The sequence below is a fragment of the Cebidichthys violaceus genome, unplaced genomic scaffold (genome assembly GCF_023349555.1).
Source record: "Cebidichthys violaceus isolate CVI_PGR_0920_01 unplaced genomic scaffold, fCebVio1.0.p SCAF_63, whole genome shotgun sequence".
Lineage (NCBI taxonomy): Eukaryota > Metazoa > Chordata > Actinopteri > Perciformes > Stichaeidae > Cebidichthys > Cebidichthys violaceus.
Window position 1 is genome coordinate 639,069 of NW_027176850.1, and position 18,509 is coordinate 657,577.

At 39.4% G+C, this 18,509-nt stretch overlaps 1 protein-coding gene across 5 annotated transcripts in view; it reads right to left on the reverse strand.

The window, feature by feature from the left end:
• The window catches only part of csmd3b (CUB and Sushi multiple domains 3b), a 342,676-nt gene that overhangs the window by 226,193 nt on the left and 97,974 nt on the right, over positions 1 to 18,509 (reverse strand). For all 5 annotated transcript variants that reach the window (XM_068734381.1, XM_068734379.1, XM_068734378.1 and 2 more), the window contains exon 4: positions 2,955 to 3,067. In XM_068734381.1, the coding sequence (XP_068590482.1) occupies positions 2,955 to 3,067 (113 nt within the window). The remainder of the gene's footprint in view (positions 1 to 2,954; positions 3,068 to 18,509) is intronic.

Sequence of the window (18,509 nt, forward strand, 5' to 3'; positions counted from 1 at the left end):
CTTTTGGAAAACCCAGAGTGTTGCCTTGGTTGGCTCTACACAGCAGTCTGGTAAAAACGCCTGCATCACTTGTGATGCTGCAATAATCCGCTTATTGTTCTCATGCTCCAATTTACTTTATCTTGCACGGGATAAATCTTTGTATTAGCATCACTAGAAATTTCACCAGATTAATAAATACGTGCTTTAGTAGATTGTAATGTAGGAGCAAAGCTGGCTTTACATATCGAAGGAGTAATCCTACTCTTAGATCGGTAATGTGTAGATATTGTATGTGTGTGTTTGAGTGAGAGTAAGAGGGTGAGAGTGAAAGATTTAACAAGTTCTTACATTGGTTCAACATTATATTATTTAGTTATTTTCTAAAAAAAATATTTTTGACAATGCTAAGGCAATACCTGCAGAAATCTAAAATCTGAATTGGCTCCAGGAACAGATTAGGCAGAAGGATTACATGGAGTAAAGATGACTTGCCAAAAATTGTCCAAACCAGGGTGGATCATTCCTTCTTAGAAAATACCCTCCTTTCTGTATAAATTCACAGCCAAGCTGCGTGTTTTGGACAGTATGAGATGCTGAATATAGAAAGATCATCAGCATAATGTTGCATTTTGGCAAATGCCGAGAGTGAGTACACTCTCCCTTTCTCACACACACAGAGGAAGTCAAACAGCTGAATGTATCGGAAACAAGGAACTCTTTAGATAAATCCCCTGGAGCAAACTCTTTCTGTGTCGCACACACAGACACACACAAACACACACACACACACACACACGTATAAACACATGCCCGTAGAGATGCACACAGAATCAACATGGGCCAAGTAGGAAGTGGAAACTAGTGCCAGTGAATAAATCTGGGACAACTGCTTGGACGTACAAGTAGCACAAACACACACACACACACACACACACACACACACACACACACACACACACACACACAGATATACACACAGATATACACACACACAAACTCAGATGCAGCATGTGTGCAGACTTTCACTAAAGCACTTTGCAATCAGTGATATTGTCATTATGCAGCACACCAGACACACGTATCAACAAATTGAACACCCACCAACCTACATCCAGACAAGCACAAAGGCCCTTAGAAGGATGCAGAGGGACACACAGAGAGACCGTTAAGCAGTCTTTTTCAACAGCAACCAGCTGTGACCAACACTATGTGTGTTGTGTGTGTGTGTGTGTGTGTGTGTGTGTGAGTGTGAACAAGCTGTCATCTGAAAGTTAGCGAACAGAACTGTGCTAACATACATTTAATATACATTAAACATGACTCAGTTCTTTTCAACAGGGCCTTTTCACATTGGCTGAATAGGTTTGACTACCTTGACTGCCCATAACTGCATCTCATACACCACCTGTTTACCTCTCCCACTTTAACATTGCAACAGAGTATTCAGATGCGTAACAAAAAAGCATATGATTACAATGTTAATCAAACCTATGGGTAATGACATTGCATTTTGTTAAACTTAATGTTTAATGTGTATTATCCACTGTAGTAAGTACATGTCTTGCACTGTGTCCTTTTAAATGACATCTCAACACATCACAGAGAATAGCGAGAGTCTACATAATTGTGTACTTATTTGTTTTGTTGATTTGCGCAGTATCATGTGTGTTTGCCTCCGGTAGACGATTTCATGCTCCTCTGTTTTATGCTCCGGAACTAACTGCCTCATTGAGGACATCAAAGTTTTTCTAATCTAAATCTAGTCTGAAATCGTTAATGCACACAGGACATGGTGCTGATACATAGTGAGTTCTAATTTTAACCATCACTTCAACTGTTCATATCTCTTCTTTCATCTGTGAAAATGGTACCGTGATGTTTACTAAGGCCCTGAAGGGAGAGGGCAAAAGGGGACGCTTTAGCTACCACTGGAATGGGCCAAGTTCCCTCTGGAAGAAAGGCCCACATTATTTCTTTGTTAAAATGTTTAATCTTCATGGTAAAAAACTAAATATATCAACAAGAATACATATCAAATATGGATTTTTTTTTTAAGTGAAATATTTACTAAACTACTTCCATGTGTAAGAAAGATAAAGTCTGTCTGTTTTAGCTGAAGTGCATTAATATGTGCCCAATCCCTTAGCTTTAGAGGGTCAAAACAGACTGATTCACAAAATCTAGATCGTTGTTGCTGTGACATATATATGACCATAAAACCCAGTTTCTGTCCCTGCAAGCCTATAATACCAAGACTTGAGATGCTCTCACTCTGTGTCATGCTCTGTCTATGCCTTTCCTTTCTCTGTCTGAATTTGACAACCTGCAATGTTGAAAAGGAATGAACTTGTCACCCATTAGGAAGTCCTTTACTGTGCTGAGGGTAAAGGAAGTGAGGGAGTTGAATGAGTTCAGAACATGGCAGTTTTCCTTGAAAGCTTTCAAAATTCGAATGGCCTTACAAAAGAATTGAAAAGAAGTCATGTACGCTATATCTGCAACACAAAAAAAACAAAACACTTTACTTCAAGTCCCCTTATTCAACCCCCATAAACGGATGCTGGTGAATGAACAGATAATGAATGACACTAATGTAACACAGTTAAATGAAAAGACAGTAAAATATTTCTTCATTGGAGAAATTCTAATTGCTTACAAATACTGAACATTCATAAAGACTTAAAAATATCCTTATATCAATTGACATACCTTACATTATGGTGTGTTACCGCCTCTTTATCAAATATTAATTAAAGTAAAGTGTTTCCAAAAGAAAAACATATAACCCAATGTTTAAATGTTCTATATGTGGTATTTAGTTTTCTCTAAGTATAATGTGTCTAGCAAATATTAACAGAGGTTGCTCCGGGTAACACACAGTGCACTGAACCATAGATGTCAACATTGAAGCTCAGCCTAAACGCTCTCACACACCACCTCACACACACAAACACAGAAAGACGCTGACTCACCTTCATAGTTGAGTTTGAAGCCATGTGCAGAGACAGCAAAGTCACTGGTCAGCCTCAAAGAGAAGACATTTCCTGTGCTGGTGACAGGTGTAGGAACCTGGAAGCCTGTTAGTCTGTAGAAACACAAAGAAGAATGTGTTGACATTATCAGCAAACTATCAAACATAATAAAGTCACAATAAACACACAAAAGGCCTTACAGCTGTGAATCATTTAAGCTCATTTAAGCTTCATTACTGGTCAAGTCATTTTAAAATTCCCAAAACTTGAATGCTTGTCAAATGTTTTTATGACTGAAATTCTATATGGGTTACGTTGTTGTAACTTTTGGATAAAACCCACAATCTACGTGAGAGCTGAAAACAAGTATTATATCATTATTTTAATTTAGATGAAAATCTGGACATTTACAGATATTTGGCGGGATTTGGGACACCCAGCTTCAACAACCAAGACAATCCAAACGAGGCAGGACATCTGGTCCTCGCAATAATGATATTTACCAGTTAGGTTATCACTATTGCTGATGTTTGCTCCTGTCTGGCATAGAGCCTCTGGGGCAGAACATGATCAACTCTCCATTATTACAAAAAATAAAGATGGACAAAAGCCCACGACTCAAAAGAGTTTTTTAAATAAACCAAGCCACAAGATCAAAGTGTACCAACAAAAATGTGAGCCCTGGTTAGATAACTAGGAACACCGTCACTGGGTTTGTGTACAAATAGGTAGAGAAAAAAACACGAGACAAGTAAGAAGGCAAGGCCGCCATTAATCTATACTTCTTGTTTGAGTGTGACACATTTCTTAATGTTACCCTTACCCCTGGCTTTTCGACTTGCCCCTCAGAGCAGAGTTACAAGGGGTGGTGGTTGAAGTCTTCCCCTATGAAGTGGGACAACCCTACGAGACCCTGATGCTTTATAGTAGTCGTAGATGGTGGTTACGTAAACAGACCCAACAAGCCACCTCGTGACAGAATAGCGGTGCTTTGTCGGCTACAGCTACCTGTGCTCCTACCCCTCCTACCCTGCCAGAGGAGCGGCAACAAGTGCAGAAACTTTGCTGCAGGACTTAAGTCAAATTGTGGGCATCAATGTGACATGGATATGTCTAATGCTGGACCATCATGCACAAATCAGCCTGAAAACATTTATTTTGCTATTTTTTTCTATTAAATATAAAGGAAAATTCTATAACAAATTCAAACAACATGAAACTAAGATAATCCTTGCTTTCATAACGTTCGCTTTGGAGTGCACCTCTGAAAAACATCAGTTTGGAGGCCATAAAGCCCTATCACTTCTCCCTAGCCCTCTATCACAACAAGAATCGGGACACCCAACCCCTACATGTGAACAAGCAAAATGGAGGGGTTGAGCTAAGAGGTAGGTGCAAGGGCTTTGTTGGGACTGAGTCTAAATCATTCTATATCTCCATCTCTCCTCTTGTTCGACATCTCCCATCCCTGATCCAATTTTCCTTTTAAATTGAACTTATATAGTTAATCTGTTCCTCTTCTGTACGTACACTTTTCTAGAATCTGTCTGTCCACCTTTCTGCTCATCCAAACTGTGCTTCACAGTTTGGATGAGCTGTCAGTTGTCAGTTTCCCATTTCTTTCAGTTGGTCCTTCTTAGCTGACTTACTCCTTTTGTATTTCTTCGTTCTCTCTCATCTAGTCCAATACCACTCAAAGCACGCATGGTGGCCACTTTCTTGAAAGCACCAAACATCTCTTTGATCTTTCCCTCTGTTCCCAATCCATATCGTCTCTGTATTTGTCTGCCTCTGCTGCCATCCTATTTTTGGTCATTCTCTCCTCTCATCTCCACTCTTTTAATATATCTTCCTTTTTCTCTTTACTGTGTGATTCAACAATGTGCTTTCCTTGCTGTTATTTCACTGCCCTTCTTGACTTTCCTCCCCCTCATGTTGAGAACAACATACAGGCATGTTAGCCATGATGTGCGTGTAATGAAGCACAGGGTGTCACCTCCAAATCAAATGATCTCTGCACATTTAAATGCAAGCTTTTTTAGCTGTGCTACTGTAAACCCTAGAGCACAAAAACACAACACTAGATGAGTAGCAATAAATGAAATGTCTGCAATCTGGCAATCCTGAGAGCAGAGTAAATTAAATAACTCAAAGAACGAGGTAGTAAAGGAAAAAGGTTGGGGAATATGTTCATTGTGTAACCATCCCCACACAGCATATTGGTGACATACGAACAATTTAAAATAGTGGCACAATGTGTAAAGGTCAAATAGTTTACCTTCTTAAGCGTTTTTACAGTAAACACTTTTGTCAGAGGAGGAAATGATACACAAATAGAACAGTGGCATGAACAGGGCAACTCATTATTCATAACCATTGCCAAATATAAATATGTGGATTCTAGCATAGACACTTTTTGGACAGTATTAACTGTAGTTGCAGCATAAATGCAGATGAATTCAAATTGGATATAATCTGACCAGGATTATATATTACTGACACAGGACATATTTTAACTGTTAATTTAAAATTAATTCCATACAATTTAATATACCTTTGTATAGACCACATATATGCGTCCTTGTTAACCAGATCACAATTCCACTTGCATCTGTTGCATTGCTCACATAAATGCAAATCTATATATCTAAATATATGTGAGCCCCACTCTAGTCCAGAGGGTGGTGGTAATGCAGCTGTTTGGTAACTCCACAAAAAGAAGAATTTGTCAGTTCACTTTTATCAATTACAGTTAAGCTAGCTAATAACTAATACAAACATATTGATAAGCTGCATGAAAAGACAGAGTTTTGCTCGTTTCCATGGGGAACCTGCTGCTCCCTCACCCTAACCGAACACTGTCACCTCACCATCTTTTTTTTGAGCATTTTTATATAAAGAAAAAAAGAAATAAAGAAAATGACTGATCCTCTTGAAACATTGTGTGCATTCATTTTAATGTAAGGAGCTTCTTGATAAAAAAAAAAACACAGCCAGATTAAAAAACAACAAATATTGTGTTATGTAAATAAACCTAAAACCATTATCTTTGGCTTCCTCTCCAATATCTTATTTGTTATGCTTCACTCCTGCCGAAACAAACTTTTAACACGTACGCACACACACACACATACACACATACACACCCTGTATACTCTATTTCCTGTTACAATTGATCTCTGGATGTATGCGTTTTGAGATTTATGAGGTAAAACCAAAATTATTTTACAGAAAGTGAAAGAAAGATGGAACAGATGGTGTCTGACATTCAAGGTCTTTTCCTGTGGGAGTGTGTGTGTGTGTGTGTGTGTGTGTGTGTGTGTGTGTGTGTGTGTGTGTGTGTGTGTGTGTGTCTGTGTGTGTGTGGTGTATAGAGTGAAATCACATTAGCAAGTGAATGAAGAACTAGCTAATATCAGCAGAGTGCTTTCTCTGCTCTCCCACACACACAAACATAAGGGGCGTCACACAGGATCACACACACAAACACAAATAGAGACACACCATTCTCTTTATTTTCTCCAAAAAAAGCAACCATGCAGTCTGGCTAATGCGATTGTCAGAGCCCCCCCCCCCCCCCCCCCCCCCCCTGTTTCTCCTTTGCTCCTTCTCTCCTTCCTCTGTATTTGATGGTGACTTTATTGCCGAGAGGAACATCTCTTTTTTTTTCATTATTATTACTGCCATGAAAAAAAGGAGAGATATAGTTGAAACAGATTAACTGCAAAAAATGGAATAAAAGACAGAAGAATGGACACAATGAGAAAAATGCTGCACAGTTAAGGTTTAGTGTCGCGTTGAAAAATAATTTCTCGGATCAAATCATATCTGATGTGAACTGCATCGTTTAATCACATCAAAGAGTCATGTGACACGAACCTACAGACCATGCTCTTATATGCAACAGAAATAGTCTGAGAAACAAACCCTACATTGAGTCAGTTATTAAATACATTCATAATGTAGCTGTTTTCTGTTGAATATTTAGGATGGACATTGAGTAAAAAAAGACACATGTTGATTTGAGGACACCAAATAGAGTTATGGTGCAATTAATCCCTCAGGGCTTTTTATCTTAATTGTTACTACTAAATGCTTAACCCAGCACCTTAACCTAAACACAAATAGGTCTTTACTTTAAATCTAGACTCAGCTTTTATTCACTGTTAGGATCTGCCAAAAGGTCCTCATGCCCCCACAACTCTCCCTATTCAATCGAGCCAAGTAACAAGGCATGGTTATCAATAGGGAGTTAAATGTAGTGCGGAGGCAGAGATTGCAAATGAAGACACGTGATAACACAATAGTTAAAAAATAAATACAGGGATATACAGAGTGACATAGACATTTTTAGTGTCTATGTCAGTAGGTCACGCTGCTTGGAAATACTGCTAGTATAATCTGATATACTGTATAAAGTATCTTACTACACATTTATGTAAAACAGAGCTATTGAGCAATGAGGTCATCCATTGTAGGCAAAACTACTTAAATATAGGAAAAATGAAATGGGTGCCAATTCCCATTTGTTATTTTGTATTAATGGTGATAGAGCTCAGTTTTAAAGTCTGTTGTTTTCCCTCATCTAGTGTCAGTATGTGTAGCTACTAGTCCCTAACCACCAAAGTAGCAGAACCGAGAGACCATTGGGAGTGTTAGACTGTGAGCTATAGAAACTGTGTACATCTGTGGTTGTGTGTGTGTGCGTGCCTAGTTTATTGAGCTGATACTGACCCAAGGCCTGACCCCACAAACCAAAATGCTCTGAATCTCCTCTTCCTCCAGTTTCTCCCCATGGTCCTCCATCCATCTTTTCTTTTCCTGCCTTGCCTCCCTTCCGCTCTCCCATTCTGACTCTTTCCATTGGGTCAATTTACTGGCCATTTGCTCTCTTTCCCGTGAGGCAGGTTGCTTTCTGTGTGTAGACCAATAAAGACCCTCAGCCCATTGCTTCTCTTCATACTTTTTCCTCTGCTTGTCTGCCCACTCAGAGCAAACACAAATCAGTGCGTAAAATATCTTTAGTCTTAATTGTGAACAGCATACAAACATTTCTCAACTTTGCAAGTTCTAAAATGATGTAACTATTTGGTATTGAGCCTCTATTACTGTCTCTTTTATCCATGATTAAAGTGTATTAGTTTCAAAAAATAGATAATTTAGGAGAGACCTGACAAAACAAATATAATACCTCAAAAAAAATATAAAACTGGAAAGACATCAAAACTGTTGTTTTTGCTAATGGCTGGAACTGAACATAGCAAAGATGCACAGCAGACCGAGGAGGAGATATACACAAAGTAAATGTTCATGTGAGGAGGCAGGATTCTTTGCTTTGTGTTTTGAGGTAATTATATTAATACCTAACTCATAATATTGAGTCACTAAAAACTGACACTTTTTTACAGTGTCATTTGAAATTGTATACATATCAATTGACATTATTACTAATTATTAGTATTATTATTTCATGTCTTTTGCATGAGTATACAGACAATCACATTAAATCATTTGTGACAATTTTGATTGACTATTTAGCCCTATCAATAAGTAAAAGTATTTCACTGAACCTTTGCTTTTAAACAGAAGTAACTCATGTATTACACCTGTGATGTCATACTTGTTTTAACTTTATCATCCACCACTTAATCTGTTTTTTTTTGCCCTGTAAACATTTTGTATATACCTATATGCAGATGATACTGTGCTGTATCCTAATTTATTGAGTTCCAGTCGTACAAAAAGTAAAACATAAGTACAATGAGGATATTCTAAATGTCACTGCGGCACTCAGTTTCTCAAATGTACTAGATCATGTAATTGTAAGTCATTTAAATGCCAGTAGGTGCAAAATCCATACATACTTTTTCCAAAATGAAACATGCCATATTTGATCCATTTAACAGTCACACAGACTTAACCAAACCCATACACAGACTCCAGTATTATTTGGTGTATTTTGAATGGTGTATTTACTCTATTTCTTGAACATCAGTTTCTCTTATTTCATTACTGTTTCATCATGCAGTGTTTAGTTAATATTCACATGATCATCAGACAAACTCCCTCTCTCACACACACACACACAGAGACATCTAGAAACCATAAGGTTATTTCAGTTTGTTTTTGCAGACAAGTTTAGGGTTTTTGACTTCTGGTTGAGCTTGTTTCTGTCCCATGTCTCATTTGGAGACCAGTTTCTGACTTTGAACCAGTTGATTGAGGACAGCGGTCTAACTGAAGGCTCACAGACATATAGGTTGAAAATAGAGGTCTTTTTATTTGTGTCTTAGTCACTTTCCCATGTTTTTAACTATATGGCGAATGGATGAACTTAATGTGGCACATACACACAGACAATAGCGGTGTGAATCTTCACTGGCCTCAATATTTGATTAAGATTCAACTATCAACAATTGGAATGCACAATGAGTCTCGATGCATTTCAATCAATCATCCTCAATTTTCTATAATATTGCACATGGCTATTTTTTCATCAATCAATACAAGTAGTGCATAATATATAAAAGCTGCATATTTTCAATACTAGTATCTGTGTGATCCACTTTAGTACATAAACATCACAAAAACAAAATGTAAATCCTTCTGCAGTGTGCTGCAATCTAAAAAATGAAGGTTCTCACATAGGATCTTTATGACTTTACAACATGAATTAGCCTACCGACTATTTCTAACTCAAAGCTCTTCTACTCTTACTTTGTTGAAATCACTGCATCACCCAGCAGGGTCAACGACACCACTGTCAAATTTCAGCCTGCATGCACGTTTTACTTTTTTCAGTCCAACATTCTTGAAACAGAAACTACTATTGGTAACAAGAGCAACAAGTTAGCAGACTGAAGAGTGCTGTCACTCAGTTCTGCGCCTCACACAGTGTAAGCTCCGCCCTCGGTGAAACACAGAGAGCAAAGGAGAAGAGTCAAAGAGGAGAGAGGAGATAACCAAGAGCAAAAGTAAATGACAGCAAAACGCAGTGAAGACCTACACTGAACTAAAATTAAACCTTTCTCCTGATTATGTTCTGTCACTGCATCAAATGCAGAATATTTTACTTTCACATCCCAATGCATCTGTCATTGAACTGACAGTGACTGCTTGAAAAATGTTAACATATTGCCCGACCTTTAAATGTTTGTGACTGTGTTTTGCTGTGTGAATCAAAAAACACACTTTCCTTGGCATTAAAATTGAGAAATGTAGGTTAAGGCCCAGCCATATCTTGCATTGTTACGGAAACAAATGCGAAACATAATTTGTGTACCAGCTCAATGATTTGGATCCACTCCAAAATTGAATGGGTTCTTTTTCGGCCCACGCTATAACCTTGCACCAAGTCCCATGAACATTTGACCAGTAGTTGTTCCTTAATCCTGCTGACAAACAAATAAAGAAAGAAACAAACTGAACAGAAACCACCTTGGCGTAGTAGGTAAACATTCAAAGTGACATGAAGAAAAGCATTGTCCTCGTCAGTAAAAAAAAATGTCATCTCTCCTCGCCTTATTCTTTTCTCCTCCTTCTCTCTTCTCCACTTCATGTAAGTAGATTTATTTCCTCTACTCGTGTCCAAAGTTCAGGGTCTGTAGTGAGTGATTGATTAACAACACTAGGCTGAGTGACACACACACACATAGCCATTTTTCCAGTTACAGTGCATGTGGTCAATAGTCACTGGTGTCTTGTAAATCAGTCATTCCCACACTGGACTGTGTGTGTGTGCATTCCAGCGTGCTTATGTATTTGTATGTGTGTAGGGGGGACCTTGACCATGGTGACATGCTATCCATTAAATTAGTCACACACACGTAAATTCACACGATACAGATACACATAAACACACATAGGCCCCCTGGCCAGGTCACCCTTACACCCCACTCATTGACTGGCTCCATTCATCACACAGAGGGAGAGAGCGGGAGTAGGTAAGTGAAAGACAGAGAGATATGTTAGCTCTCTAAAGTCTCTAAAATGTATGATTAGCTAAACAGGAGTAAAAGGGAATCATTTTGTGTAATTGATTCACTGCACCATATCATATTTATTGAGGCAAAACTAAAATATTTAACAACAAGACTGAATCCCAAAACAAATATTCAGGCTAAATGACCTCTGAAAACAGACAAGAGATGAAATGAAAAGGCAGAGTACACCTCCTAAACCTTCGTACACATACTGTATGCTTGAATGCACATGGACTCACACTCTCAGTGACTCCAGACTGAGGGTCAGAATAGGAGAACACTAATTTCCTCCAGCAGTAGCATGTGGTGCTGTCGGTCTGTAAGCATGCAAGCATGCTAACTGATGTGCCTGTGTGCCTGTGTGTGTTTATAAGACGTAAATACTGTGCTTCAGCCTGCATGTTCAGTCCCTCCTTTTATCTTGCAATATGTCAACAGTGTACACCTACCTGCAAATATGCATGTGCTGACCATACTAGGGTCAAAGAAAATCTTGGTCGACTGAAATTTGATCTAATATTAGACTAATCGATTGGTCGATGGGGAAAAAGAAGTCTGCATGGTAGTCTAGATTACCTAAATCAGCCACGGTGCCTTTTGCACTCCTCCTGGTAGCCTAGATGAACTATAGATATACATAAAAAGCTATTTGCAGCATAATAAAATATTTTAACCATAATATTTTATACTTCAATGACAACAAACTCAAAGCCGACAAGTGCACATCTCCCCATATTCATATGATTTCAAAACAAAACAATGAACAACATAAACAATGAACAAAACAATTACACTATTTATTACACCAAACATATTAAAATATGCCAATTCTGATATGTTCACACTCAAAGCCTGTCAAGAAGTGATGTGCCGGTCAGGGTTTTTTAATATCCGCACCCACCCAACCCGTTACGACAGCCAATTTACACAAAATATGCAATTCTCAACCAATTTCGACCTGCAAACCACCAACTTTATGCATTCTAGGAGCAGAAGTCAGGACTAAGGACTAAGGACTAAGAGACAAGGACACAGACACCGACTACTGTGCTCTCCGATGCGCTCCTTAGAGCTCTCCTCCTGCGGGGAGCATGCTACAGCTGGAGCGGTCCAGAATGCTCTCCTTCTCCCCCACTGTTATGTGCCGTGTTGTCTCTTTGCTCACTCTCTATCCCACCCTCAGTGTCCATTGAGGTGCCACCCTTTTCCCCTGCCTAGCAGCTGCAGCGAGTAAGTGAATGCGGCTGGGCTCAATCGCCGATTAGTGCCACGGGGTTAAAAGGCCGGTAGAGCCACACAGACAACCCCGTAGGCCAAGTAGCAGCGTTCAAGCTGTGTGTGTGTGTGTGTGTGTGTGTTTGTGTGTGTGTTGGTGTGTTGATAGCCTCCGTTTAAGCGTGTATGCTAGTGTTAATAGTTTGACCCACTAGTGTGATTCCTAGTGTGGCGTTTTGAATTCCATTATTACTGCTGTTGGTTAGTGCCGCTTTCCTTTTAAGAAAGTAGTTTTCCGTTGTTCGCTTTGTGAGCATCTTTTCGTAAATAAATAATTTTTGTTTATTCATCCGTTGCCCATGATTCTTTTTCCCTTATTATTATCTACTTTGTTACTCCCCTCATCCCCCAGACCTTAATCGGGGAACGTAACACCCACCTACAGTAGTCGGGGAGATATATGGGGCACATATATATGTTTGTTTCACTCATTGTCACTTATGTCAACCAGCAGTGCAAACATCCATTCCTTCCAATCCCCCTCAGCTTTACTGTGATGCCCAGGGACGATAACCCCTTTTGTGGGGCATCACGCAGGAGTGGGGGTTCTCATCCCAGAGCTTTGGAGGTGACGAGGGCCATCGCTGCTCTCTGTGCCCCCCTGAGGAGAGACGCTCTGACTGGGGTTGAGTAGTGGATTAACCTCATGTCAGCCACAGAGGTTCCAAGACAAACATGCAGAGACTCGGGCTGACTTGAACTGACACACATTAAAGGCCCAATCCATAATTGTGGAGTAGAAAACGGTCTCCTCTTGTGTTTTTTATTTGCATGCAGTTTTTGTTGGATTTTAGAACTGTGTTTGTCTGTATTTCATGTATGTTTAGGATGGAAATATTTGATAATATCACTTTATGTCAACACAGAAGCATTGTAATATTTACTACTTTATTATTCCCTCTCTGCTATTATTCTTAAAAAAATAATATACTGTATATACAGTATACACCTTTTTTCTGGCATACTTTAAAGGGTAATTTACATAGATATATGTAGCAAATAGGCTAGAGGAATATATAACACATGCAAAGGAATCACACTGTACACGTGGACTTGGTTTTCCTCATGAGACTTTCAATGTAACAGTAAACAGTATCCCTTCATTGTAGAAAAGGGAGTTGTTGCTTCCACTGTTACATGATAAATGTTGTGAATCTCTCTCTCTCTCTCTCTCTCTCTCTCTCTCTCTCTCTCTCTCTCTCTGCCAGTTAGATAGATAGTGAGCTTTGCCCCCCAGAGGTAAAGCTTGTTTAGCCTGCTGGCTACCTCATCACTTTCTATTAAACCTGATATTGAAAGGGGCAAACAAACACATGAATGAGTATGCTGGAAGGGACACACACATTAATGTGGGATGCACACAAATGCATGCAAGTGCACACACCTGTATTTTGTAGATAGGTAGAGACAGATTGCATGTGTCTGCTGGCATTTAAAGGGGAGGTGTCACGGCTGACAGGACCTTAAAGGGACAGTCAGTGGAGAGATATATGGATGGAGGGAGACTAGAAAGGAAGATAGGATGAGATGGGATGTTGAGAGACCGAGGGAGAACGTATGAGAAGAAATATGATGGGAGGACAACACACACACACACACACACACACACACACACACACACACACACACACTAAAAACATACAGGTTGAGACCGCATCAGTTCTTTTGTTGTTGTTTACTGTTTTAGTCCAGTAAAAAATCTGAAGAACAGATACATATGAGACTGTATGGCCGTTTAGCCGAAAACTGGTTTCGATGAGCAGTCAATCGATTGGTGCATAGCTAAATAACTATGGCTAGATTGAACTGAAAGTGAGCTCTATGCTTGATGGGCAACTCCTGTAAAATGGCTTCTTTTCAGTGAGGCACATTTTAAAGCTTGAGATAATATTGAGTGTTAGATTGTAGAGGTCAGCCAGTGGTCCCACTGTTATCTTATAAATTTTTCATGTTTACTGAAATAAACAACCTTGTATTCTTCTGTGTGTCTGTACTGAGGAGTGTAACCTTGCCTGCGGTAATACTGTAACTACCTCTTTGACTTGTTTGAGGCCACAAACGACCACAAACGACCGCACTATACAAAGTGTCACAGAGCCAAACAGTAGATTCCTGGGAAAACATAGAGTAACAGACCTACACACTCATGCAGCACACAAGTATTGGCAAATACTCAGATGTTGATGCATGCACAAAGCAATGGTGAATGTTTAAAAAGATAGACAGCTGAAGTGGTTGCAATGTAGAATCTATGAACTATGAAGCGAGGATGTCTGTCCATCCGTCTTCCATCTGTTCTTTGCATATCTCGAGAACCCCTCATCCCATATGCTTCACACTTGAAGGGTGTATAGCTGGGGACCGCATGGAGTGGTTTATCGAATTAGGTGCAATTCGGACACACAAAATGTTCAATATTAACAAACTTTGAATAAACAAGCACACAGCACTCTGTGTATCAGGGAGGCAACTTCAGGGCTTTGCTGGCTCTTACATGTCATCTGCAGTGGGAAGACAGCGGCTGGATCATTGCAGTTCACTTTGGCTGCTGGAATCTGTATAAAGCCTGCTGAAGCTGGATTATGGATAACGTTACAACCTAACATTTCTTCACTTCCCTGGAGTCAACGAGCATGAGCGGAGAGCCGGCACAGGAACAGTGCCAGACTCCTACCAAACTTAAAAAGTGTACGTTTTTGCCATTGTAATTTATAGCACTAATAACGTTGCCCCTGGCAAAATAACTCAGCTAAGACGGGGTTGGCTGCATATATATGTTTGTTCAAAATATTAAGTATATTTAGTATATATATATATATATATTAAGTAGAATATTTTATCAACAGACGGTTCACACCATGGGTTCACTGAAATATGCAAAGCTGCAGCCGAGCCGTTATCAAGGCGCCCCTTTGCTGCCCTCACATCTCTGAAAACAAATGCAGCAAATTTCCAAACAGGCGTTATTTGGATAAACTGAACCCATATTGGCAATCTAAACGGTTACTTTCTTGATTGAAAACATATTAAAACTTAGTGAAGTGACATAGTAACCGCATTTATTAACAGTACTCAAAACTTTCTTTCTGAACTTAAACTATTAACTATTAATAGTAAAACGAATAATACCACACAGTAAAAGTCCTGCATTCAAATGTTGTTAAGAGTGAAAGTGATTTTGGCGGCCCCTGTAGACGATAGCGGTTGTGTTTCCGTGCACCAGACTCCTTGTAGAAAACCTCTAATTTTACTGTAGCAGGATCTTACAGTCTCTCCTGCTAAGTCCTAGTTCTGGTCCTCCCGTGCTCCCTTCATGCCCAGCTCTGGGCCTCCAGCAGCGTGTTGCTGGTATTGGTTCCAAACGGGGACCGGCGGAGCAACGAGAGGAAGCTCTGCTCCTGGCCGGAGGGGGAAACACTGCCAGAGGGCACAGAGCTCTTCTCCTCCTGCCGGAGCCTTTGACTTCAGGTCGAAGGCGGCAGCAAAGCTAGATCTGGGTCTGTGGGTGGCAGGCTGGTCTCTGCCGGAGGCCCCACTGATTCCTAAGCTGAAGGACTTTCTGGTGAACCTGCATGATTTCATCTAATTGTGCGCGCAATCTGACCCGGTGCCATCGATGACAAGCATAAGAATAGCCATAAAGAAATAACCAATTTTCTCGCTGATTGTCTCTCTTTCTAATGTAGGTCATATAAAGGCATCTGTATTAAATTGAGACTGTTTCATAACCAGTTAAAAGTTTGTCAGAGTAACTTTAAAGTCTGTTCAAGGTGGAGCTAATTTGATGCTGGATAGCTTAATGAATAAAACCTTTTCACAGTAGCCAATTTGACATGCCATAGCAGGGCAAACATAATTATGTTTTATCCAGGTCCCATTCTATCAAGTGTGTCAGAGCCATTCCAGTGAATGGCCAATACTTTAATTGTTATGTTTTGTGAGTCATATCTGAATCTGCATTGTAACCAGTAACATGTATCTGTCAGGTAAATATAGCAGTACAATGTTTTCATCTAAGGTAGAAGTTCACAGTAACAGTTGAGTTGCATATGTATCCAGTGATTTGGGGGCCCTTTGTAAATCATTTTGAGATACAATCAATCAATTAATAGTGACATAATTCAATACTTTTCATATTTAGACATCATAACATCATGTTTCTGACCGTGAGCAGCTCTGACTTGGGTGTGTGACGCAACTATGTCATTGCAGGTGAATTGGTGAGGACCCAAGGAAGCAATGTGTAGAGTATGAAGTTTGTATAAGTGGTTCTCAAGAGACACCACAGCCAAGCATTTGGCCTGTGCCTGTTTTGAATGGGCACTACACTAGTTTATTTGAAATAGAAAATTAAAGCAGCTAGACAATTATTTTTATCACCTACAAGTTTTTGTTTTTTTTGCAAGAGCTATTTGTAATATTTCACACGTATTGAGGATTGACTCAATGCTGACATCCACATGACATCCCAGTTCAGTATTAATATCTTATAAATTAGAGGCCTTAGAGATGGACTGACACTAGACAAGTCTCTGTCTGCAGAAAGCAGCCCCAGAGTGAAATAGATGGCTCTGAGTAGAACATTTAAAACTTCACACTGAGGTTAATATATGGCTGCTCTGCTTCTCGCTCAACTCCCACTTCACCACATGCTTTGATACCACATACTAAAGCCTTTCACAGATGGGGTGTTTGTTAGTTTTAATATCCAAATGGACTTTGTTCTATAGTATTTTCTATACAGACCCGGAGGCAGACATAAATCTATGGGTATTTGATTTCAGTGAGCGGGTCCAATGTGAACACTATAAACAGCACCAGCATGTGAGTGTATTGATCTCACAGATCCTACAATAAGCAGCACATCCTCCCTATCTATACGTAGCAACTGGCCTGGAAACAACATAGGTGTGTATAAGATGGAATTGAATTGACTGAAAAAATTCACATGTTTTTATCCAACAATTATTCTGCTTCAATCCATAGTTGTTGGTGTTAAACCTTTCAAAAACAACATTTTCACACAATCAAAAAGATGTTTACTCTCCTGCACACACACACACACACCTGCGGGGCGATCTAACAGCAACCTAACAGCATCATTAATAATAAAGATTGAATTACCACAATAACACAAAATTATATTTTTTCCCATTTTTTTAGGGGAATGGAATTTAAATATAATGACAGATATTTGAAGCTTCATTCAAAAACCTCAATAGAAGCTTTGGATGAAAATTTTTTTTAGTTTTGTTACCGTATGTTGAAATACTTTATATTTTTTGTAATGCCTCACATCGGCTTACATTCAAAATTGTATACAGGGCTACACTCAAAACGTTTAGGATTAAGCCTTGACAAAATGACCTGGTGACACCGAAAGTAGCTCACTTAAACCATAGAAACTCCCTCCGGCCTGCATGAGCTCGGGGAGAGAGAGAGACAGAGAGGCGCTGCTGTGGGATGAGCCGCAGACTGAGTTTACTCTGAGGGTCTGGAAGGGTCTGAAACGTTGCCAGCAAGAAAGTCCTAAGTTGGCATATCCAATTACAACAATAATTATGATAATAAATCAAAACAACAAATGATAATTACAATATTAATGCAGATTTCTCCTGGGGTGGGGAGGGATTCCTAGATGGGCGGGCCCATAAAGGCAAGTCTGTGCTTGGAGCTGTGAGCCAGAAAATATAGCTTCTATCCATAAAAATCATCCTGAGCTGCTCTCAGCTTTAAAGTCCTGTTATCCATGAGCATGGCAATAGGGGAGTTTTTGATAATTACAAATACCATTAACAAGGTGCTAAATAATAGGAATAGTATTAGTTTATAGTTTACAGTATATACACAAAGGTTTAGGTATGAACTCTTTAATATAGAATGTGAGTAAAAGCATTAGCATGTACTGTGTAGCACACTAAATAAATAAGTCTCACACAATGGTAAGTGAAATGAACATCCAGCACAAAGCTAATGCATTTTTGTCCTTTTCCTGTGCAAACCATGACAACAGCCATGGGCCGACCAAAGTCAGTGACTTCAATATGCTATTGTGTGAAAATAAATGACATTCTTCATTTAAAATTGCTACTTTAAGAACAAATTCTAAAAGGGTTTGAGCTTTAAATGGACATTTAAATGTTTCTTTGTGTGCAAGTGCCTTGCGTTTCCACTGTGTGTGTGTGTTTCCCTGAGTGTGTCCTACTGTGTTAGTTATAGCCCCGGGGCTCAGGCAAAATTCTGTCATCTAGTTTTAATGTTTAATAACACAAGGCTAGTACACAGTACAGCATACTAA